General features: G+C 45.5%; 6 protein-coding genes across 8 annotated transcripts; 2 read left to right on the plus strand and 4 right to left on the minus strand.

Annotated features, from left to right (window-relative positions):
* Positions 1 to 30: 30 nt before the first annotated feature.
* On the plus strand, positions 31 to 2,044 carry LOC108031032 (probable G-protein coupled receptor Mth-like 11). Of its 3 annotated transcripts, XM_050889274.1 has the most exons (7): positions 31 to 568; positions 634 to 781; positions 833 to 1,018; positions 1,072 to 1,332; positions 1,398 to 1,566; positions 1,620 to 1,814; positions 1,876 to 2,044. In XM_050889274.1, the coding sequence occupies exons 1-7, from the start codon at positions 62 to 64 to the stop codon at positions 1,967 to 1,969; spliced, it is 1,560 nt and encodes a 519-aa protein (XP_050745231.1). In that variant the 5' UTR covers positions 31 to 61; the 3' UTR covers positions 1,970 to 2,044. The 3 variants fall into 3 exon arrangements, with proteins under 3 accessions (XP_050745231.1, XP_043946836.1, XP_050745232.1); XM_044090901.2 differs by having other exon boundaries at positions 634 to 1,018; XM_050889275.1 differs by lacking the exon at positions 31 to 568 and having other exon boundaries at positions 659 to 781; positions 825 to 1,018.
* On the minus strand, positions 1,981 to 6,453 carry LOC108031971 (uncharacterized). Its single transcript, XM_017105765.3, has 7 exons — positions 5,995 to 6,453; positions 5,462 to 5,583; positions 5,287 to 5,400; positions 4,911 to 5,155; positions 4,172 to 4,851; positions 3,404 to 4,103; positions 1,981 to 3,341 (listed from the first exon to the last, which is right to left on the minus strand). The coding sequence occupies exons 1-7, from the start codon at positions 6,160 to 6,162 to the stop codon at positions 2,668 to 2,670; spliced, it is 2,703 nt and encodes a 900-aa protein (XP_016961254.1). The 5' UTR covers positions 6,163 to 6,453; the 3' UTR covers positions 1,981 to 2,667.
* A 1,550-nt stretch (positions 6,454 to 8,003) lies between these two features.
* On the minus strand, positions 8,004 to 12,774 carry LOC108031033 (cytoplasmic aconitate hydratase). Its single transcript, XM_017104235.3, has 10 exons — positions 12,747 to 12,774; positions 12,468 to 12,659; positions 12,282 to 12,374; positions 10,726 to 11,111; positions 10,156 to 10,666; positions 9,994 to 10,094; positions 9,821 to 9,937; positions 9,106 to 9,760; positions 8,328 to 9,046; positions 8,004 to 8,266 (listed from the first exon to the last, which is right to left on the minus strand). Exons 1-10 carry the CDS (start codon positions 12,772 to 12,774, stop codon positions 8,156 to 8,158), a joined length of 2,913 nt encoding a protein of 970 aa, XP_016959724.1. The 3' UTR covers positions 8,004 to 8,155.
* Positions 12,775 to 13,031: 257 nt separating this feature from the next.
* On the minus strand, positions 13,032 to 16,880 carry LOC108031034 (cytoplasmic aconitate hydratase). The gene is made up of 10 exons (XM_017104236.3): positions 16,773 to 16,880; positions 16,621 to 16,713; positions 15,911 to 16,080; positions 15,616 to 15,831; positions 15,050 to 15,560; positions 14,891 to 14,991; positions 14,717 to 14,833; positions 13,997 to 14,651; positions 13,225 to 13,943; positions 13,032 to 13,154 (listed from the first exon to the last, which is right to left on the minus strand). Exons 1-10 carry the CDS (start codon positions 16,777 to 16,779, stop codon positions 13,041 to 13,043), a joined length of 2,703 nt encoding a protein of 900 aa, XP_016959725.1. The 5' UTR covers positions 16,780 to 16,880; the 3' UTR covers positions 13,032 to 13,040.
* Positions 16,881 to 17,160: 280 nt separating this feature from the next.
* Positions 17,161 to 18,119, plus strand: LOC108032091 (exosome complex component RRP46). The gene is made up of 3 exons (XM_017105917.3): positions 17,161 to 17,331; positions 17,397 to 17,632; positions 17,688 to 18,119. Exons 1-3 carry the CDS (start codon positions 17,226 to 17,228, stop codon positions 18,054 to 18,056), a joined length of 711 nt encoding a protein of 236 aa, XP_016961406.1. The 5' UTR covers positions 17,161 to 17,225; the 3' UTR covers positions 18,057 to 18,119.
* On the minus strand, positions 18,075 to 19,920 carry LOC108032090 (CDK5RAP1-like protein). The gene has a single exon (XM_017105916.3). It carries the CDS (start codon positions 19,851 to 19,853, stop codon positions 18,093 to 18,095), a length of 1,761 nt encoding a protein of 586 aa, XP_016961405.1. The 5' UTR covers positions 19,854 to 19,920; the 3' UTR covers positions 18,075 to 18,092.
* Between the last annotated feature and the right edge of the window lie 2,891 nt (positions 19,921 to 22,811).

Below are 22,811 nucleotides of genomic sequence, written 5' to 3' on the forward strand. Positions count from 1 at the left end.
ATTATGAATCGAGTTGTTGCCATTGACAGTCGGCCGTGCGGAGAATATACATATCAAAAAAATGTTGATTCCATTGAAAAAACTCATTATAATTTATTTAATATTAAGCGTCCTTTTGACCAGTGTCCAGTCTGGAGATATCCCAAACTGTAACTATTTTGATACGGTTAAATTAGAGGACAGTCAAAAGTTAGCAAATGGATCGTATAAGTACCAAGATATCATAGTTCCCGCAGAACTTACAGGGGATTATGACTATGAAATAAATTACGATGGGGAAAGGGAATCGGTTCCCAATCACACCCGAGGCTGTGTGTGCAAGTTAAAGAGTTGCATCCGGTTTTGCTGTCATCCCAAAAAGCTAATGGATGGCACTAAGTGCTCCGAAGAAGTTGATGAGGATCTCACCTATGATTACACCCTGGACGTAACGCAAATCAATGGATCAGTGATAAGGAAACACATTTTAAGTGACATGGTAGTGCAGCAAGATCTTCCCCTTCCTTGCGAGAAACATTACTCTCTGGATGCCGAGGTGTTCAAGGAAGATATGTGGTCGCTATATGAGGTGGGTGGATAAAACTGAAATGTAAATTATATTCCACTCGGATTATATAAAAAATAAATTTACAGAATGGCTCGTTATTTCGTCACTTCGATGCGCGACATTTATCGAAGCAGGAATTTTGCTTGCAGCCTCAGTTGACGAGCACCGGAAACAACTACAGCCTTATTGTCGCCTTTAACTGCATTGAGAAGCGATCTATGACATTGGCATATGGTAGGTTTATAAATGTATATGATTCTGTCTTATCAAAAATCAGCATTCCAGTGAAGGCAAGCTCCACCTTCTTCATGGCCATAACTATTGCGGCCTACCTGTTGCTACCAAAGTTCCAGTCTCTTCATGGCAAGTGCTGCAATCTCTACTTCACCTGCCTGGCATTGACCTTTCTTCTAAATATCATTAGCATGTTTGAGATATTTAGTCCTGGCACTCTCATCTGTTACCTTACAGGTAAACACATTAGATTCATATTTAAATGTCTATATAAGCTAGTTCTTTATCAGGTTACGCTGGCTACTTTACAGTGATGGCAACTTTTCTGTGGCTTTCAGCCATCAGTTTTGATGTCTGGAGGAGATTCTACACACAAAGATTCCATAGTTTCTACAAGAACAACAGGAGCAGTTTCTTCAATTACAACGTTGTTGTTTGGAGCTCTGCTGGGTTTTTAACCACCTTAATTTTTCTGTTGGATTCATTTTTAAACACAGAACTGTATAATCCCTACACTCCGGCTGTGGGATTATTTTCATGCTGGATATGCAGTGAGTTCGGCAGAAAATCAACTAACATCTTTATTATTATAATATTTAAATGTTTATTATTTCAGGCGAAAGATGGTCAGCAATGCTTTATTTGTATGCCCCGTTGGCGATTTTGATAGTTCTGAACGGTGCGATGTTCTTCCTAACAACCCGGTACATTTATGTGGAGAACAGAAACAACCAGAAAGTGCTGAACAAGTGCGAACAGCAAAGAGAGTCAAGGAACCAAGCGAAGTACAAAGAAATATATTTCCTTTGATAAACCCTAAAAATTACCCTGCTTCCAGCTATCGCATATATCTGCGCCTGTTTATCATAATGGGAGGAAGTTGGTTTCTCGAAATCATTGCCTTTGTGTGCGAAATGGAGAATGCTCTGCAGCCCTTAGTCGCCTTAAACGATTATATAAACTGCAGTCAGGGAATGATAATATTTGTGGCCACATTCTGCAATCAGGAAATGCTCAAGTCAATACGCAAGCGGTGGGTATTCTGTGAAAATATATCATCTTTAACATCCATTGCAATAGCTCCCTTCTTGTAGCATCCAGAATAGGGAAGGTACTGCCACTGATTTTACTACCAACAGTCGTCCCCAAGAATTTGAGAAATCAGCTGATGCGGAATTAGTTAAATAAACTACATTAGGTTACTGCGATGTCTTATATTTGCCATAACAATATCATGAAATATATGTTAAGTGTTTAATTTTATCTTGAAACATAGTTTCTAAGTTTGATTATAACTGTATATTCACCAATCGCCAGTTAGACGAGGGTTTCACTAACTAGACGGATACTTTAATTACTAGTACCGCAGTTCGAAAGGAGTTTCTAACTAATATTACAGCTAATAGTTGAATCGAAGTCTCGAATATCAAAAAAGTATATTGTGTGTAAGTATGAGCAGGGCAGGAGTCGAGCTCCGGAACTTAAAACTAGATTGTAGATTACTTAAATGACTTCAGTCGAAATTAGGACGCGTTTCAACCTTTTGAAAAGCGTTTCGTTGCACTAATTAAGGTAAAGGTAACTAAATACTAAATACAGCACACGTTGTTTGTGTTTAGAACTGAACTAGATGCACGCAACCTTAGCGAGTTTTATGAATTAATAACACTGCTTAAATGGATGGTTTTCATTACTATAAAAGCTGTCATATTTCAACGTTAATTGTGACGAATATGTATATCTTTTGTTTCAACTTTAGATGATTTAACGTGATCAAATATTAAAACGTGTTATGGTCAACTACAAACCAAATTCGCCAGCTTTTAATGTAATGGAAAAAATCATTTTATCAGTGAGTATACATATGTGGCCAGCAAACAATGAGCTCACAGCGTCTCCTGGTGTGTGCGCTTCAAATGGAATTCCACCATGTTGTCGAGATCACTGATGTACAACTTGGACTTTCGGATATCTGAGTTGAGCACTCGCAGATTCGAGGTGTAGTCGGGCAAGTTGCGTGCCACACCGAGGGCCATATCCTGACCCATCTTCCTGGCCATTTGAGCAAACGTGAGCCGAGCCTTACCCAGCCGCTTTAGCGGGCTAAATTTCTCAGGCACCTCCTTCAATTCTCCATAGTCGAGCACCTGCCACTGGCCGCTTTCCATGTTCCACGTAAACAGTATGCGACACTCGTACTGCCTGTTGTGAAACACGCAGTCTATCCGACCGGTGCAGTGCAAACAGGTCGCCATGGGCTGATCGCGCGCCGAGAACTGAGCCATCAGCATGCAGGCGATACTCTGACTCAGAGGACACACGTTGATCACCTCGTACGCCCAGTCGTAGAACACGTTGTAGATCTTCTGGTGCTTCTGGCACAGCAGGCTGATCACATAGTACGTGAAGGTCTCCAGGTCGAAAGAGTGTTGGGTGATGACCACGCTGCTACAGCGCAGACGCTGATACGAGGCCTGTGAGATCATCTGCATCTCCGAGTAACAGGATCCGTGGACTTCCATTGGCAGCGAGGTATGATAGCCCGGCGATATACAGTCGTCTAATGAAACGGAATATGTTTGTTTAAAAATCGTCACTTTATTGATATGAGTTGTCGCTTACCCTCTTCGCTGGTGATGACCGAGGTTGCATCGTCCTCTTCCACATAGCGTCGTCTTAGCTTCTTGGTGCACACGGGTTTCTCAGGCATCACACCGCCCTGCACTGGCATCTCCACAATCCTAGGCTCATCCCGTCTTGGTGACAGAAAGGACAAACCGGCATTCGGAGACATGGAGCCACCTATCTCAAAACGCTTGGCCAACGACACCTGTAGTGGGGAGAGTGCTCCTAAAGGACCCACTGGCTTGTAGCTGAGCATTTGCTGAGTGGCCTGTGATAACGGCGGCGATTTCTGGTTAAAAATCTGAGCCGAGTTGGCATTGCGGCTGGGCGAACGCATCAGCATGGAACTGGACGGTGGTGAACGAAATCCCAGATGCGGGGGCGTCTGTGCCGGCTGGGAGGGATGTGGCGAGGAGGAGGGCGAGGCGCAGGGCGAGTTGTGAAAGAAGTGCGCCGTGGGTGAAAAGCGATGAAAGCTGCGAGCCGAGGAACTGGAGGTCGAGGCATTGAACGCACGAACCGCCAAGCGCACCTTGGTGAAAGGTATTATATTCTCTGAGTTGTCCTCAGAGAACTCGTACTTCTTCTCCGCCAAACGTCGCTTGCGGAAAGTGGAGATCTTTTCGTACTTCTCATTGTCTTCTGAGAACTCATAGGCATTTGATTTGTCCGTCATCGAGCTAGAACTGGGTGGACTCTGAAAGATATTAATTTAATCCGATTTTATTATAAAAAAATAATATTTCTCTGTGCATTAATACCCACCTGCAAATCTATGGTAGTGATGCCGTTGCGGAACTTGGTGACTATGCGCTGGTTGCGCCTTCGCGGCGGACTAGCTTCATTGGCAAGAGATTTTGAGACCGGCAGCGTGGTTTCCGGCAGAGTCATGTTATTTAAGCCCGTAACCACAGTGGGACTGCCGTGTGGTGTGAAAACAAGCTTTTCGTACGCCTTTGGTGAACAGCAGACATTGCTCCCGGAGTGCACCTCGTTGTTGTTAATGTTATAACTGTTGCTGGGTTGGCTCAACCGCTGTGCATGTTCGCTTTCAATGTCGCTAAAGTCGGCTATGATGCGGGCCACTACGCTTTGCTCATTTCCGGACTCCGCCTCCGATCCGGAGGGTGTGAAGACTGCCGATGAGCGGTCCTCCTCGCTGGCTAGAGATCTGGGCAGCAAGAAGGACTGCGCTTGCAACTGCGGTTGCGCTTGAAGACTGGGCAGGACGAGGCTCTGTTGGGGAAGGTAGTTGCTGCCCGAGGTCACGGCCTGCGTGTCTACATCGATGCGCAGCATGTGCATAAACCCATTGGAGATGATCAGAATGCGCTCTGGGCAAAGCAGATTGATTTTCGGCTCAAATGCCGGATCCGTTTCAGTCGAGGAGTATTTGGTGTGCACCGTTAAGTGGCAGTTAAGGCAGTGCGCATTGTAAAAGGAATCTAATGGGGGAACGGGTTTATTTTATTGATAACTTAAGAAGTGGATTATTAGCACTCACATGGACCGTCGTCGTTGAGTTTCTTGCACTCCAAACAACCCAATTTAGGAACTTTGACATATGTGATATAACTATCTTCTCCCTCCTCCGTAGCAGCCCCGTGGATAACCAGAATCTGGTGCTGCGTGTTCTTCCACTGCGTCATAGTTACAGTCTTAATGTTATCCACCAAATGATCGTCGAAGAGGCGGCGCGAGAAAAAGTGGCGCAGCCTCTTGTGGGGTTGAAACAGCCAAAAGTACAGACTGGGGGAAATTATAGTTAAATTATAATATTGTTGTTGCTTAAAAATGCGATAGGGAGGTATAATTCTTGTATTTTGTAAGAATGGAAGGGCGTAAGATTAGATTTATGTTGATAAGGCGGTAGTTCTTACGTGTACTTATAGCCCATGTTGAAGGAGTAGTGATTGAGCGATGAGCTGTCGTTGCACACCACCCGATGGCTGAGCATGTACTGGCCGCAAGCAGTGAGGCCCATGAATATGTGCCTGTAAGGATATTCCGTTTAGAGATTGAGTTATTCAGAAGCGATCCCTAATAGGAACTTACCCCTCCAACAAACTGCTGGCCAAGACATCCTTGAGGTATAGCTTTAATCTATTTGGCACTCTGTCGTAAGGAAGCTGTTGCTTTTGGCCAGCCCTGGAGGAGCCTGAGAAGTATCCTGTGCGCTGAGAACACAATATAATGTAGAAAATAGGTATATGTTACAAGTGGTTAACCAAACGTTAATATAAGTACACGCCTCGTACATAATCAAGTAGTTCTAAAATAAAAACTAAGAAAAACTTCCCACTTATGATATTCTTGCGCATGTCTTTCGTAATCCCTTTAGCTCCTCCTACCTGTACATATATTAAATATTCTATACTATACCCATACTATATGTACCCCCGCACCTTCGAGTAATAATCAATCGCAATAACTTTCCGGTGTTTCCGTAAAATAAAATGTACACAGACCTTGAACTGAAAAGCTGACCCCCTTGGTTAATGGGTTATAAAAAAGCTGCTACTGAATGATACGAGCTATGACTATGAATGCCAGGTGTAGGTAAAAAGTATTCCTAATGGCTGACCCACCTCCCTGTCGTAGAGCATCTGCACCAGATTCCGTGTCCTTGGGGCCGATAATGGCGTGGGAGTCGTCTCCTCCGAGGACTCATCGGAGCTGTCCACCGTTGAGATGTCGTCCTCGTCGGAGGACACGCCCGACAGCGACTCCACATAGTTCTGGTAATCAGTCTCCATATCCAGATCGCTTAAAATCAGACTTAATTTATTCCTCCTACTGACTCTGCCTCGTCTCCTGAAAATCGGCCAGCGTTCCGGCCGAAATGCGGCTGTATCCTGCGCCCTAGCGCCTCCTCATCGTCTGGCACGTGGCGCCAAAGGTGCTCATTGGACTCCGGATCGCTTTATCCACTGCCTGAGGCTCACAAAATTACAGCATCGTCGCTTTTTCCTTATAAATATAATTATATTTATATAAATACTTTTTGCAAGCCGAATAGATGTATCGGTGTGATCGATGATTTCGAAACATAGGAGGATGCTATCGGCCAGCTCCAAGGAATGGGCACTCTAAAATGCCCGAACAATACTGTACACAGGGTGATTCCGGTATGTGGAAAACAAAATTGGCTGTAGTCTTTAAATATCGATAATATTCAAATGACGGCGGTTTATTTAAAATGTAAATCTAACAACTTTTATGAAGTTTTTGTTGGATAAAGGTATTGAATTCTAAAGGATCTGACGAATTTCACTACTTGTTTGGGTTAAAAAAAAACGAATGTTTTGGGCGAACCATTAATATTGTAACATATTTTGGATAAATATTCTTATTTAACTTCCCTTCTTCAATATTTTGGGTAGTTTTTAAAAATGTTACACTTTACAATCAAATCTATAATTTTTTTTTGTACAATTGGGTGGGTGGAAAATAAAATAAGCTTTATAAAAACACTAAACAATACCAGCAGCTGACCCAAAATCGCATTGCTCTAAAATCTCGCAACGTGACTACATGTTCATTGACCCTTGGACGTAATTGTGGGTCAATCCGTTTGCGGAAGCCACCGGGGGCCCACCGTAACCCCCTAAAAACCGATCCAATAACCGATGCCGGGTTCAGTGCGCCGGGCTTTGGAAGCCGAACAAAGTGCAGCCACAAAGAACCGAGAAGCGGGCTTCACAATTTTTGGTAATTCGGCATAAAAATGTCGAGCATGCCAGCAAAACAGAAAGCCAACTGCAGGGCTCAGCGAATTTTGGCCATGCAATTCGGCGCAGAACCTATAGACGATCCACGATCCGCGATCGACCATCGAGCAGGAAACCTGATGCGCTGGCAGCGGCCATTGCACCGTGCTTATAAGAGCTGGATGGCCAACTCTCAGGTTTTAGTTCTGGAATAGTACGTGTCGCGGTTGGTAAATCGGTGTTCTCAGCCCCCTTGAGCAATCAGTGAAAATAATCAAATGACTTTTGCAATGCCGCCTCGGAACTTGGATCGCGTCCTGAATTTATATCGAGTTATCTAAGGAAATAGTAGCCGTGATTTTACCCATGCATTTTTCACATATCACAGTTGCTGTTTCTTTTAGATAGCTCTTTTGTAAGCAGCCTAGATCGTCCGAGTGTCTTGAGTGCCTTGAGTGAATCCTGCAGGAAGGGGTCCCCCGGTTTCAGTTTATGGGATACACACAGTTCAGTCGTGTCGCATTTCAAGCATCACTGGGCTTTGTTTATCTCATGAGAGCGAAATTTGTTCAACAGGGGTTCACTATTTTGTGCCCAAGAATTTCAAAAAGGAAGAAATCGTACATCCTGGATACTTTTAAAGTTGAAATACTATCAGGTAAGCTGCGATTTAGCTGAGAGTTAACTTGAGAAATTCAGAAGGTAAGATTTTGTGCCATCGGAAAATCTTCAAAAGCTATCAAGAAAGACGAACCAGCATTTTAAAAATTATAAGAATGTTTATCATTATAAGAATATTTATCACTTTATTTTTAAGCTGGTTTATCCAAATTAGAATCCCTATTAACGCACTTCATTCCCAATTTAATTCCCAAATTAAGAGTCAATTTTTTGATTGGATACCAAGAATAGGGGCTTACTTTATTGGTTTGACCAGGTTGGGGAAGCACCACCACAAATTAAAAACTTAGGGTACTACAATTTACAGTGTAGAAATGCAACTGGAATATACAAATAAAAACAATATGAAATGGGCTGCTTAGGAGAGCATCTTGCGGATCATGTAGTTGAGGATGCCGCCGTTCTTGTAGTAGGTGATGTCCACCTCGGTGTCGAAGCGCAGAACGGTCTCGAAGATGGTGCCATCAGCCTGCAGAAAAGATGGTTAAGTATTATACCAAGACCAGTAGTAGGAAGACCCAATTAATTACCTCCACCTGGATCTTCTGACCCGGTTTCAAGTCGCTCTCGGGCAGGGCGATGTTGTACACCTCCCGACCAGTCAGGTTCAGGGTTTCGGCACTCTGGCCCGGCAGGAACTGCAGGGGAATAATGCCCATGCCCACCAGGTTGGAGCGGTGGATGCGCTCGTAGGACTCCGCGATCACAGCCTTCACGCCCAGCAGGAAGGGACCCTTGGCGGCCCAATCTCGGGAGCTGCCGCTGCCGTAGTCCTTGCCCACCACGAGAACCAAAGGAGTGCCCTCCTCGCGGTAGCGCTCGGCGGCATCGAAGATGTCCAGCTCCTCCTGGCTGGGAATGTGCACGGTGCGTGGACCGGTCTTCGAGACCAGCTTGTTGACCAACCGAATGTTGGCGAAGGTGCCGCGCGACATTATGGCATCGTTGCCACGACGTGATCCGTACGAGTTGAAATCACGCGGCGTGATGTTCCTCTCGGACAGGAATCGAGCAGCTGGCGAGGTCCTGGCAATGGATCCAGCCGGCGAGATGTGGTCCGTGGTCACGGAGTCGCCCAGGAAGAGCAGGCAACGCGCCTTCTTGATGCTCTGCAGCTTGGGCAGGTCACGGGTCATGCCCTCGAAGAAGGGAGGACGCTTGATGTAGGTGGAATCTGCGCTCCAGGAGAAGAGCTTGCCCTCGGACACCTCCAGGGTCTGCCAGTCCTGGGAGCCCAGCTCGATCTTGCCTTGAAGGAAAAGGTTTTTAAAATACACTTATGGTAAAAGGAGAATCTAGAGTACTTACTGTACACCTCCTGGAACATGGCGGGGATCACATGCTTGTTCTCCACCTCCTGGATCTCCGAACGGGTTGGCCAGATGTCCTGCAGAAACACGTTCCTGCCATTGGCATCCACGCCCAGAGGTTCCTTCTCGAAGTCAATGTCCACACGTCCTGCGATGGCGTAAGCGATGACCAGGAGAGGACTGGCCAGGTAGTTCGCCCGGGTATTGGGATGGATGCGACCCTCGAAGTTGCGGTTGCCAGACAGGACTCCAGCGCAGACGAGTCCATTCTTCTCGATGGTGTTGACCACGTTCTCCTCGAGAGGACCTGAGTTGCCAATGCAAGTCATGCAGCCATAGCCCACAATGTCGAAGCCCAGCTTCTCCAGATAGGGAATGACACCAGACTCCTTCAGATAATAGGTGACCACTCCGGAGCCAGGAGACAGCGAGGTCTTGATGTAGGGCAAGATGTTCAGGCCCTTCTCCACGGCCTTTTTGGCCAGGAGACCTGCACCCAGCATCACCGAAGGATTCGAGGTGTTTGTGCAGGATGTGATGGCCGCAATGACCACGGATCCATGCTGCAGCTTGTAGGTCTTGCCGTCATCCCACTGGAACTCGCCAGAGGCCGACTGAGCCTCCGGGGCAATAGCGAAGCCCTTGAAACCCACCTGAGATAATTTGGAAATTTATGATTTACTCACTTTCCTAAGATATCATTTAAAACTTACTGGGTTGGACAGGCACGCCTTGAAGTCCGCTGGCATATCGGAGACAGAAACGCGATCATGGGGACGCTTGGGACCCGAAACCGAGGTAACCACGGTGGCCAGATCCAAGGTGATGCTCTGTGGATTAAATGCATATAATTAAAAGGAAAGCTGGGATGATCTTATTTACCAACCTGGGTGAACTTGGGATCCTGGGCCTCATCAGCATAGTTGCGCAACTGCTGGGTTGCCTTCAGATACTGACGAATGATGTCGATCTTCTTCTCAGAGCGATCTTAAATAGGTAATAAAATAAAATGTAGATGATAACTCAAATTAAGAAGAGTGTTCCCTACTTGTCTGCTTCATGTAACCCAGGGTATTCTCATCGATGGGGAAGTATCCCACGGTGGCTCCATATTCGGGACACATGTTGCTGATGGTGGCCCTATCGGCAATGCTGAGCTCCGCCACTCCAGGACCGTAGAACTCCACGAACTTGCCCACCACTCCCAACTGACGCAGGTGCTTGGTGATGGTCAGCACCAGATCGGTGGAGGTGACCAGGGGGCTCAGTTTTCCCACCAACTTGTAGCCAATAACCTCGGGCAACAGCATGGAAATGGACTGACCCAGCATCACAGCCTCGGCCTCGATTCCTCCAACTCCCCAGCCCAGCACTCCCAGACCATTGATCATCGTGGTGTGCGAATCAGTGCCCACAACACTGTCGGGGTACAGGATCTTGGATCCATCGGTAGTGTCGTTTTCAAACACCACGCGGGCCAAGTACTCCAGATTCACCTGGTGGACAATTCCGGAGCCAGGTGGCACAATCAGCATGTTGTTGAAGGCCTTGGCTCCCCACTAAGTAGAAAGAAGTAACATTAAGAAAGGGCTGCAGAGGCTTAAATGAGTTAACCTACCTTCAGGAAGGTGAATCGCTCCTTGTTGCGCTCAAACTCCAGGGTCTGGTTCTTGGTCAGAGCATCGGGAGTACGGGCAAAGTCCACCTGGACCGAGTGATCGATGACCAAGTCGGCGGGGCAGATGGGGTTGATTTTCTCGGGATTGCCGCCCAGATCCAAGACAGCGTCGCGCATAGCGGCAAAGTCCACCACAGCAGGCACACCGGTGAAATCCTGCAGGATCACACGGGCTGGCTTGAAGGACACCTCCACATCGTTGGATCCCTGCTTGAGGGCTGGCGACCATCCCAGGATGCTCTGCACATCCTTCTCCAGGATATGGAAGTTGTCGCAGTTGCGCACCGCGGACTCCAACAGCACCCGGATCGAGTAGGGCAGCTGATCTACAAGTGGGAAATTTTAAGAACTAATCAAAAAGTTGAGAGCTTCAATTTCATCACAACTACAGTAGAACCTCTCATGTTCTGGCCTTTATTATTTTAAATAAAAAGATAACATGCCCATTACTTAACCACTTTAAGTCAATGAAAATACTTATCGACAGGTTACTTAAAGATAAAAGCTCAAGTTGGCAAATCACGATTCTATTAACACATTTCAGTTTCAAAATCTAAGATTAAAGTAAATCTTTCTTTAGTATATAGTAAAAATTTAACTAGATACATAAAAGTAAAAGTAGCTATATATATGAATATTATTTAGATAAGATTATAAAATGCTTATGGTGTACAAATTTTGATAACAAATTCTAAATAAATTTGTATAATTTATTGCTTAACTTTATATAACTTCGGAGTTAAAAAAAATATGAGGTGATAATTAGATAGATAATCTTAGCTAGAATTTGGGGGAACATAGGCACCGAAATATGGTTTTAGTTTTTTAAAAAGGTCTCTAAAAACCTAGAACATTTTCCACATTATAGAGTTTCCCTAGTAGTGCCTGAGTTAGGAGGTGCCTGTTATCAGGGCACAATGATTGCGTTTGCCCACCACTCGATGCGACAGATAGGCGGTACTAAATGGTAGTAGCTACCAAAGAAAGCCCTCACCTCGGACCCCCGATTTTGGGACACGCGCCGCTCCAGTGAAAACATTCCATTGGTCTGCAGATATTTTGGGAAGCTTCGAACCCCGACCCCAAACAGCAGATTTGAGTGGCTTTAAATCGCTGATAAGTGGGCACGTTGAGTACAAAAAAAACTCGAATTTAGGAGGCATACGACTTGTTATCACCGGTAGACGAGCCCCATTATGAGGCAATCTCAGGGGTGATAACTTTCGCTTTCCTATATAGAGAGCCAACGAAAACCCACTTAAAGCTGCGGGAGCACCTTCCAATTGACACCGCCTGACTTGCAAATCAAGGTGTTCGCGTTTCTGTTTTTTCTTCTGGGGGTTCAAACTCCAACTTCAACAGGTGCTCTTCGGGAGCTTGTTTCCCAATTTAGCTATGCAAATGTGCCCCAGTTTAAACCCATATCCCCAGCCCACCACGTCGACAGACACGCCCCCTTTTGGAGCCTTTTTAGGCCGCATCCATTTACCACTTACCATATTTGCTGTCGATGGAGGCGAGGTCAAAGTACTTGTATGTTGTGCCGGCCTGCGAGAAAGTTTTCTCGAACTGAGCGAAGGGATTGGCGCCTGTGGTGATATTAGGGGGTTATATAAGCCACAGGATTTTGGGGTGCGAAAGATAGTAGTCGAAGGAACTGGAACTGCGGACTGATCGCCTACCTGACATGTTTGTGGGAGACTTTACTGAACTTATTGCGGACGAGCAAAGCAAGAAACTGATTGGAGAAGCGAGTCGGATTGGAACTGGCCAGCTTTTGGTATGTATCGATAGGCAGGGATGGTAGCTGATATCGCCGGACCCGGCAGTATTTTTAGCCCGCGCAGTTTTAATTTTATAAAGAACTGTACTACCTAAAATTTTAGATGTTTTATTATTTCACTAAATTAAAACCAATTATTTAAAACGGTCGTTTTTAAGTTGTGTAACTAGTTGGCTACGCAATATAAGTATATTCTTGAAATTCATAAAATTGAAATATATCATACAAGAACCAGTGAGTTCCGCTCACCTGCACCAAATATAATTTTGGTCGCAGGTCTTTTGATTGACCTTTTTAACCAGATATATATATTGTTTAATATTTGCTTTTATTTATTTCAAAATAATTAATAAAAGCAAAAATACAGTTTTTTAACATTGATATTTTATTTAGAGAGCTATGCAGATCAATATATATTTATATTTATACAAAAGCTAATAAAGTGCACATCAAAAACTATGCACACAAATAACTATTTAGCCAACATCTTTCGAACCATGTAGTTAAGAATACCACCGTTCCTGTAATAAGCGATATCCACATCGGTATCGAAACGTAGGATAGCCTCAAAGACAGTGTCATCAGCCTAATAATTAAATACAATAATTATTATTAACTCTTCCAAGATGTTTCCTTTTAGGGCACAGATATCTTACTTTAACCTTGATTTTCTGGCCCGGTTTCAAGTCGCTCTCCGACAGAATAATGTTGAAAACCTCGCGGCCAGTTAGTTTCAAAGTCTCAGGATTTTGGCCGGGCAGGAACTGCAGGGGAATAATGCCCATGCCCACCAGATTGGACCGATGGATGCGCTCGTAGGACTCCGCAATGATGGCCTTGATACCTAACATATAAGGACCCTTAGCCGCCCAATCGCGGGAGCTGCCACTGCCGTAATCCTTGCCAGCCAGCAGAACCAGTGGAGTGCCCTCCTCGCGATACCGCTGGGCAGCATCGAAGATGTCCAGCACCTCGTCGCTGGGAATGTGCAGCGTCTGCGGTCCGGTCTTTGAGATTAGCTTGTTGACCAGACGAATGTTTCCGAAAGCCCCCCTGGACATGACTCCATCGTGACCACGTCGCGTGCCGTACGTATTGAAATCCCTGGGTGTTACATTATGATCCGAGAGGTAGCGAGCAGCTGGCGAGTTCCTGGCTATCGCTCCAGCTGGAGAGATGTGATCCGTGGTGGTAAAGTCGCCCAACAGCAGCAGACAGCGGGCGTTCTCGATGCTCCTTAGTTGGGGCACCTCGCGGGTCATGCCGTCGAAGAAGGGCACCTGCTTTATGTAGGTGGACTCGGGGTCCCAGGAAAATAGTTTTCCATTTGGTATCTGCAACGACTGCCACTCCGGAGTGCCCAGCTCAATCTTGCCTGGAAAAGTAGATTTTATAAATATAAAACATTCAAAATATGGATATACTTACTGTATGTATCCTGATATATGGCTGGAATGATGTATTTGTTCTCAACCTTCTGGACCTCCGATCGAGTTGGCCAGATATCGCGCAGGAACACATTGTTGCCATTGCCATCCACGCCCAGAGGTTCCTTCTCGAAGTCAATGTCCACTCGGCCTGCAATGGCATATGCAATGACCAGGAGAGGACTGGCCAGGTAGTTTGCCCGGGTGTTGGGGTGGATGCGTCCCTCGAAGTTTCGGTTTCCGGATAAAACTCCTGCGCAAACCAGATTATTGTCCTCAATGGCATTTACCACTTTTTCGTGGAGGGGTCCCGAGTTGCCATTGCATGTCATGCAGCCATAGCCCACGATGTTGAATCCCAGTTTCTCAAGGTACGGAATGACACCAGATTGTTCCAGGTAGTAAGAGACCACTCCAGATCCGGGCGATAGGGATGTCTTGATGTAGGGCAAAACATCGAGACCCTTCTCCACAGCCTTCTTGGCCAGGAGACCCGCACCCAACATCACCGAGGGGTTGGAAGTATTTGTGCAGGATGTGATGGCCGCCAGGACTACGGATCCGTGATGCAGATTATAGGTCTTACCATCCTCCCATTGCAATTCTCCAACATCGCTCAGGGCCTCTGGAGTAATTGCAAAGCCCTTGAAGCCAACCTGATGGAAAAATATATTATAGAACATTAATTCCTTAAAAAGGGTTTTTAATAGTAACAACTTACTGGATTGGACAGGCAAGATTTGAAATCCCTTGCCATATCTGAAACGGAAACGCGATCGTGGGGTCTCTTGGGTCCAGAAACTGAGGAAACCACAGTGGAAAGGTCTAATGAGGCAATCTATTAATAGTTCAACGATAAGAAACATCACAAAGATAAGCTAAACTATTCTTAAACCTGTGTGAACTTGGGATCCTCATTTTGGTTATCGAAATTGCGGAACTGCCGGGTAGCCTTTAGATACTCCCGGATTATTGATATCTTCTTCTCCGAGCGGTCTTAAAATTGAAGATGGGATAATAAGGATATTATATTAGCAATCTAAATGCTACGCACTCGACAACTTCAAGTATTCAAGGGTATTCTCATCCACGGGGAAGTATCCAATGGTGGCTCCATATTCGGGACACATGTTGCTGATGGTGGCCCTGTCTTCAATGCTGAGTTCCGACACTCCGGGACCGTAGAACTCCACGAACTTGCCCACCACTCCCAACTCACGAAGGTGCTTGGTGATGGTCAGCACTAGATCGGTGGAGGTGACCAGTGGGTTCAGCTTTCCCTCCAGCTTGTATCCAATAACCTCGGGCAACACCATGGAGATGGATTGGCCCAGCATCGTAGCTTCCGCCTCGATTCCTCCCACTCCCCAGCCAAGAACTCCCAGCCCATTGATCATCGTGGTGTGCGAATCAGTGCCCACAACGCTGTCGGGGAACAGGGTTTTGGATCCATCCTTGTTGTCCTCCTCGACGACCACATGGGCCAGGTACTCCAAGTTAATTTGGTGGATAATGCCAGAGCCAGGGGGAACACACAACATGTTATCGAAGGCTTTCGCGGCCCACTACAAAGGAATAAGGGTTAGAAAATAACTATGACGATATATTTATAATAAATACCTTCAGGAAGGTGAAACGCTCCTTGTTCCTCTGAAACTCCACAGCCAAGTTCTTGGCCATGGCATCTGTAGAACGATGGAACTCCACCGGCAAGGAGTGATCGATGACCATGACGGAGGGGCAGACCGGATTTACTTTCACAGGATCACCACCCAGCTTCAAGACAGCATCGCGCATGGCAGCAATGTCCACCATGACGGGGACACCAGTGTAGTCCTTAAATGTTTACATATTTTTAGTTAATTAATACTTTAAACATAATGTTAATTTTAAGATTTAATGATCCCCCACTCACGTGAAAAACGACGCGAACCGGCTTGAAGGACACCTCCACATCATTGGATCCCAGCTTGATAGCCGGGGACCAGTTCAAGATGCTCTGCACATCTTTCTCCAGAACATGGAAGTTATCACAATTGCGCACGGACGACTCCAAGAGCACACGGATGGAGTAGGGCAGCTCATCTATAAACAAAATGTAACATTATTTTACCATTATTGATTAGGTGCAAGCATCACAGGTGAGGAAACCCCGACACCTAATCAATTAGTCCTATTGAAATATTCCACTACTTGAAATAAATGTATTCTTAATGTATGTCTAAAGTATCGCCGTCACCTTTGTATCTGATAATGATAAGCGAATCCCGAATAACTCAAGAGCTAGGGGATCCCTTATCAAAAACCTATGAAGGGAGAATTCCACGATGGGTACAGATAAACTAATTCAATTTTCGTACATGATTAGTTGGGGGCAATTCAGATAAGAGACTACTTATTTTTAGACCATTGCGTACCGTTCCTTGCCTAAAGACTGAACTGAAATATGGTTTAAATTGTTTGTTCTTTTTTTAGAGGCGTAATTAATTAAGAATTAAGACACCATGAAGAAAGTTGCTTTATTAGTTGGAAAACATTTCTATGATATGGGGGGCTTTACATTTTGCAAATCTGGTTCTAGCTCCAACACTACAAAATAACTTACTCCGTAAACAAACTACTTACTGTATTTGTTATCAATAGAGGCCAAATCGAAATACTTGTAGAGGGTGCCTGCGTGGGTAAAAGACTTCTGGAACTTGGCAAATGGATTTGGACCTGGAAAAATAAACTATTTTCACAGTTCTTCGTTATTACTTGTTCTGTTGACAACTAACCCGCCATTTTGAACTCTTCACTGCTTTCAACTTTTCAGCTTTATTGAACTTACTCCTTTTAGGGAGTAACGACTTTCTGTTATAACCTTTACTTTCTTCTTCGTTATATACGTTTTGTAGACATCGATCAGTGTGGCTCTGTCGAAAGCGCCAATAAATAACAAAGATCGTTAGATAATACACCTTTTTAATGCGTAAATTTTATATAGATTGAGGACTGAATTCAACATTTAGCTTTATTACTTGAAAAGTTCTGACTTTTTAAAGTTGATAGTGAGCATTGAACGTCAATAAAAACGTTATAATTCAAAAGTAAGTTTTAGCCCGCCAAACTGCACAGTTATCGATTGCGTCCCCGATAACTGTCCAATCGATATCCGATCACAAGCATCAAGCGGTATTGTTTTTATAAACACGCGTTTTTACACGTTTACTTATAAATATTAAATTAAAATGAATTTACCTGGGAAAATGGACGTGGAGAAGGACAAGCTGCGCCAGATGAACTGCGAGTTCAATCCCCTGTCGCGCTGCGATGGATCCGTGATGTACAGCCAAGGTATTTCCAGGTTTTCAACTGGTGTATGACCAAAGCCGGCTATAACAGAGACTCCCAACTTTCAGGCGCCACAGTGGTCATAGCCGCTGTGCTGGGTCCGATCGAGGTGAAGACCCAGAACCTGAGCATAGACGGCAGCTACCTGGAGTGCAATTACAGACCCAAGGCGGGCCTTCCCCAGGTTAAGGAACGGATTCGCGAGGCGGCCATTCGGGACGTCCTGGAACTGGCCCTGCTGGCAGAGACCCACCCACGTTCCAAGATGTCCGTGCAGGTCCAGGAGCTGGAGGATCGTGGCAGCGTAGGATCATTAACTACCCATCATAATCCTTATGCTAATGAATGAATCCCATCAGATTGATGCCTGTGCCGTGAACTCCGCCTGCCTTGCCATGCTCATTGGAGGCCTTCCACTGAAGTACAGCTTTGCCGCCGTGCACTGCATCATCAACGAGCAGGGAGAGTACGTCCTGGATCCAGACCAGAGCGAGACTCTCCACCAACGTGCCAGCTTCACCTTCGCCTTTGATTCCGTCGAGGGAAACCTCCTGCTGGTGCAAACGAAGGGCGCTTTCAAAATAGCCCAGTTCAACGATATTGAATGCCTGTGCCGGGCGGCCAGTGCGGAGATCTTTCAGTTCTATCGCAACCAAGTGGCTAAGTACCATGGCAGAAGCGAGGCGATAGCAGACAAGAAAGAGGAGGACGCCTCCATGGAGACGTAGTACAACCAAAATAGCTAGTTACGATTAAAGTTCGTTTTATTGTATAAAGTGTCTGCTGTGAAACCCTGTTATGCTGCTCAATTCGAGGGGTGTGCCCTTGAGCACCTGGGAGTTGGATTCCTCAATGCGGACCGCCACAAAGTCACCAACTCCATAGGATCTGATGGCTCCCAGATCTCCTGCAACAGGCAGTTCCATGGCAGGCACAATAACCTTGATGTTGGCATCGTTGCGACCGAACCAATGAGCATCCGACCGTTTGCTTTTGCCTTCTATGAGGATGAGCTGCTCCTGGCCCTCCATTTTGCGGTGCAGCTGGGTGGCTCCCTTTCGGAAAGCCTGCACCATGCGCTGCAGTCGCTCATTCTTGACATTAACCGGTACATCATCCTTGTAGCGACGATGGGCTGTGGTCTTTTCCCGCATGCTGTAGGCGAACAAGTAGGCCACATTGTATTGCACTTGCTGGATAAGGGACACGGTATCCTGGAACTCGTCCTCAGTTTCGCCGCAAAAGCCGCAGATAAAGTCGCTGGATAGGCCCACGTTGGGCAGGAATCGTCTGATGTGCTGCACAAGTTCCAGGTACGCCTCTCTGCTATAACCACGCCGCATTCTCTCCAGAACTTGCGTGTTGCCCGATTGCGCTGGCAAGTGCAACTGCTTGCACACATTTGGGTGATCTCTAATGACTCTTAGTACTTCGTCGGAAAAGTCCTTGGGATGTGGCGAGGTGAAACGGATGCGCATCTCGGGAACAGCTCGGGCCACTGCTCGGAGTAACTCTGCAAAGGGAGTGCCTCCAGTTTTGGGCTTGTAAACAGTGCTGAATCCAGGCACTGGTGTGGCTTTTAGGGAGTCCTCCCCCTCCTGACCACTTCTGTCTCTGTACGAGTTGACATTCTGGCCCAGCAAGGTGACCTCCCTTACACCCTGCTCCTCCAGAGCTCTGACCTCGGCCACAATGGACTCCAGTGGGCGGGATCGCTCGCGTCCGCGGGTGAAGGGCACTATGCAATAGGTGCACATATTGTCGCATCCCCGCATAATGGAGACAAAAGCTGTGGGGGACTCTGAGTTTAACCGCACGGGCATTACATCCGCATAAGTCTCGTCCAGCGAGAGGAGAACATTGATGGCTGAGTTTCCGTAGTGCCGGGAAATGGCCAGCAGGCGGGGCAAATCCTTGTAGCTGTCCGGCCCGGCGATCACATCCACACACTGTTCCTGCTCCAGCAGCTTCTCCTTCAGCCGCTCGGCCATGCAACCGAGCAGGGTCAGCTGGAGAGGATGTCTCCGCGAGCTCCGCTTGTTTTTCATCGCCCGCAGGTGCTTCAATCGGTTCCAGATCCTCTGCTCTGCTCCGTCGCGCACTGCACACGTGACCAGCATGATGACATCCGCATCCTCGGGTTCGTGGCATCTCACGTAACCATTTTCATGCAGGATACTGAACACCACCTCAGTGTCATTGGTGTTCATTTGGCAGCCGTAGACCTCGAAGTGCACCTTCCTGCCGTTTCCATTAAAATCAATGGACTTTAGGTACGGCACACTGGTGTCCACCTGCTCTTCCTCATTCAGCTTCAGCCTAGAAGCTGGTTTGACTGCAAAGAAGTCTTGGAATCCCGGTCCCCGTTGAATCCTCTCCAAAAATGTGGCACGTGCTGCCGGCTCAGATTTTATATCACCTGTGGCGGTGGTGGTCACCGATGAAGGAGCGGAGGCCGCTCCGTTCGAGGCAGTGGTGGAGGCGCGGCGCACCTGGCGTATCAACGCCCGGTAGCTCGCTTTCATCGCGCACTTGTTATTAAAATGTTTTATTTTTAATTATGCAATGTGTGCCTTCATTCCCGCCCATAATACCGAAACGCTTTAAAAAGTAAACAGAAATCGGGGTAACTTTTGACTGTCGGTTAGCTGGTCATACTATTTTAAAGACTCCGCCACCTAGCGGTCGGTGGAAGTAATAGCGAGTTCCAATTTATTCCGCTAGCTGTGGCTGTAACCGTTAATTTTAAAATTATTCCGCGGTTGTTCGTAATATTTTACAAGGTTTAGAATGTTTTGATTTTAAAATCGTAAAATAGAATTGCCTGAGGAAAAAATTGAGGTAACGTGTTATAAATGTTTCCTGACTGTGGGAAGCTTCTGCGAGACTCAAGATCTCTATTATGGTCGGGTCCCGAGAAACAGGCATTTCCTTACCACTTCATCGACATAAATTGGTATGATCAACATTATTAATAAAAACTATAACTGTATTTTTTCTAAGATTCAAAAAGACTCGAGAAATTTAATTAAGAAAAAGAAATGGGAGGAATTCCCATGACCTCTTTGCAATACTTAATTTTAGCAGGCATAAACATAGATGTTATAAATGAAATGTATGTAAAATTCAAAGCATAATTAATTAGGTCCTTGGGACTCTTCCTACAAAACTGGCCTTGTATCTGGCTTCCTTTGCAGATAAACACTCAAAGGGGAATGTTCGGCCGCACATTTGAGGACAGGCAGGCCGAAGGCGGCTCAGCCGTAAGAAATTAGCTCGGCCTCATTATGAGCTTATCGTGGTCGGGTTAATAATGCACAGGTGAAGACAATGCAATTGCAGGCCCAGCAAATGCGGTGCCTCCGTCTGCGCCTGATTCCAATGCCATACCTGTGCCGACAGTTTGCGGCTTTGTGGGTCAATAACTGAATAATTGTGTGGGCCATAAATAGAGCCAAATTCGTCGGTTGCTTTCCACAGTAGATAATTGTGGCAGCTTTGAATTTATTCAGGATTTACACATGTAATTAGTCCCATATGATCAAATTTTTAAGAATTTTTTAATACCATAGAGCTAAGAACTATATGGTTTTGAGTACTCGAAAACTTTATGAATATTTTCTAACTTCGAAAGGCTTTTATTGGTCAAATCTGGATTATAAAACTACTTATTTTCTTAATCAATCCAATCTCAACTATTTCGTTATTTAACTTTTAAAAAGTTGTAATACCACAGCAAATACTATGATTTAGTTTTAACTCTTTAGTTCAACTATATATGCCGCTGGGGATTGGCGCGAAAATCGGGAGTGGGAGGAGCTAAGCACACATATTTTGTAAACACTTACAAGCAGAAATATTTTAATGAAAATGAAATGAAAATTCCACTTTCGGCCAAAGGAATTTCGTAATTACAGCGAAAAAATTCGGTAATTAAATTCATGAAGTTTCTGGCTAGCAGGCAGCCAGTCCGGGCTCCGAAGGGAGCCACTTGGGTGGATCCATCGTTCCCTGGCTCACCCCGGCTGCCTAGAACTCGCATCTTTGTAAGTGGACCTGCCGGGATGGAAGGCCTTCTGCTTTCCGCGTTCTGTTGGTTAAGCATTTTCTTGTATTTTGTCGGCACTTTTCCGCTAAAGTTATTTTCCCATGAGTTTCCCTCTAGTCCGCTGCTATAAATCTTACGGTCCGCTGCTGGGGATGGAGTTGTGTGCCCTAGAAAGGAGGCACTACTACTTGTAGAGAAGGAAAAAGCGATTCTTACTGGGCTGTGCATACGCCGAGCAGCTTAAGCTCAGAAATAGTTGGGCAGGACTTATATCTCGAGGAAACTGTCAATAAATAATAAATAATTCAATTGTACTAATGCTTTCTATATTTAGTGGTAGCAATTAATCCGACAATTCGGGTAGGAAACACGCCCTTGGCAGTTGACAATTTGTGAGGGCTTTTAAATCGAATGTAGTAAATTGCTTGTGCTCGAAATAATTGGACAAATAAATTCGGTTTTGTAGGAAAACAAGTGATGGAAAATCATCGGAACACGCTTAATCTTGAAAAGAGAGGGTTACGACAAATAAATATTCGTATTATTGAAAAGTCATGTTTACTTTTTAAAGCAACTTATCTAATCTGAATTCGGGATAATATCAAACCTAAGTTTGGAGTTCACTTGTCCGCAAACCCTTAACCCCCTCAAGCTAATACAAGAATATGTGCCCAAATCCCCATGAGCCTCACCGCCGAGAAACCTTCGTCAACCTGGCCCCCTGGTACCATCCCCACCAGAAACCCACCGTAACCCACCGTAACCCACCGTAGACCCATCGAACCCACCAACGACACTTTGAGGCCCCATAACGCGGGCACACGCATAATGATCCGTTGAATGGCTCAATGCGTGGCTCCACCTCCGCGTCCACCGCCTACTGCTACTCCAACCGGAAAAGTTTACTTACAGCTTACAGATTTCTATTTTTCGGAAAACCATTTTCCCACCCACCAGGCGACAACCCTTGGGGGCGCATTTTCCGTTGCAAGGGGGGCGCGGTGTTAACGGCTCTGCGGAGAGTAATTTTCCCCACGCAGAGACAAAAAATATATGTAAAAAAGCAGAGACAAAGAAAGGCAAGCCAATGTTAATAGAAAATGGTTCCTTGTCGTCGTCTTGGTTGTCGTTAAATTGAAATTGTCGCGGAAATAAAAATTTGCATATTTCAGCATTGATTTCCCCATTTCCCCCAGGGAAATGCGCAACGCTGTAGTGCACTCAATAAATTGTGTAGTCTTAAACTTATTCGAACATTGATTTAATCTGACTTTAGTCGGAGGTCTACAACTAAAAAAATATTGTATAATTTATTGAACTTCTATTGTTTGACCCTCAAGTTATAAATTACACATTTAAAATAGGTTGCGTCCCAATATATTAAAAAACTTTTAAAAGTTTATTACTATTTATATTTATTAAGATTTCGGATATT

Source organism: Drosophila biarmipes, chromosome 3R (assembly GCF_025231255.1).
Source record: "Drosophila biarmipes strain raj3 chromosome 3R, RU_DBia_V1.1, whole genome shotgun sequence".
Classification (NCBI taxonomy): Eukaryota; Metazoa; Arthropoda; class Insecta; order Diptera; family Drosophilidae; genus Drosophila; species Drosophila biarmipes.

Excerpts from the sequence above, each read along its gene's own strand:
- LOC108031032 (XM_044090901.2), top strand. The coding sequence starts at position 62 with ATGTTGATTCCATTGAAAAAACTCATTATAATTTATTTAATATTAAGC. Across the intron at positions 569-633 it reads ATATGTGGTCGCTATATGAG|AATGGCTCGTTATTTCGTCA; the intron begins GTGGGTGGATAA and ends ATAAATTTACAG. Across the intron at positions 1,019-1,071 it reads TCTCATCTGTTACCTTACAG|GTTACGCTGGCTACTTTACA; the intron begins GTAAACACATTA and ends GTTCTTTATCAG.
- LOC108031971 (XM_017105765.3), bottom strand. The coding sequence starts at position 6,162 with ATGGAGACTGATTACCAGAACTATGTGGAGTCGCTGTCGGGCGTGTCC. Across the intron at positions 5,584-5,994 it reads AGATGCTCTACGACAGGGAG|CGCACAGGATACTTCTCAGG; the intron begins GTGGGTCAGCCA and ends TTGTGTTCTCAG. Across the intron at positions 5,401-5,461 it reads GCCAGCAGTTTGTTGGAGGG|GCACATATTCATGGGCCTCA; the intron begins GTAAGTTCCTAT and ends ATATCCTTACAG.
- LOC108031033 (XM_017104235.3), bottom strand. The coding sequence starts at position 12,774 with ATGAATTTCAAGAATATACTTATATTGC. Across the intron at positions 10,667-10,725 it reads AGCGATTCACCTTCCTGAAG|TGGGGAGCCAAGGCCTTCAA; the intron begins GTAGGTTAACTC and ends CTTTCTACTTAG. Across the intron at positions 8,267-8,327 it reads GTCAGAAGATCCAGGTGGAG|GCTGATGGCACCATCTTCGA; the intron begins GTAATTAATTGG and ends TCTTTTCTGCAG.
- LOC108031034 (XM_017104236.3), bottom strand. Across the intron at positions 15,832-15,910 it reads CGGTTCGCGTCGTTTTTCAC|GACTACACTGGTGTCCCCGT; the intron begins GTGAGTGGGGGA and ends TAAACATTTAAG. Across the intron at positions 14,834-14,890 it reads AGGATCCCAAGTTCACACAG|ATTGCCTCATTAGACCTTTC; the intron begins GTTTAAGAATAG and ends AACTATTAATAG.
- LOC108032091 (XM_017105917.3), top strand. The coding sequence starts at position 17,226 with ATGAATTTACCTGGGAAAATGGACGTGGAGAAGGACAAGCTGCGCCAG. Across the intron at positions 17,332-17,396 it reads ATCCGTGATGTACAGCCAAG|GCGCCACAGTGGTCATAGCC; the intron begins GTATTTCCAGGT and ends CCCAACTTTCAG. Across the intron at positions 17,633-17,687 it reads AGCTGGAGGATCGTGGCAGC|ATTGATGCCTGTGCCGTGAA; the intron begins GTAGGATCATTA and ends GAATCCCATCAG.
- LOC108032090 (XM_017105916.3), bottom strand. The coding sequence starts at position 19,853 with ATGAAAGCGAGCTACCGGGCGTTGATACGCCAGGTGCGCCGCGCCTCC.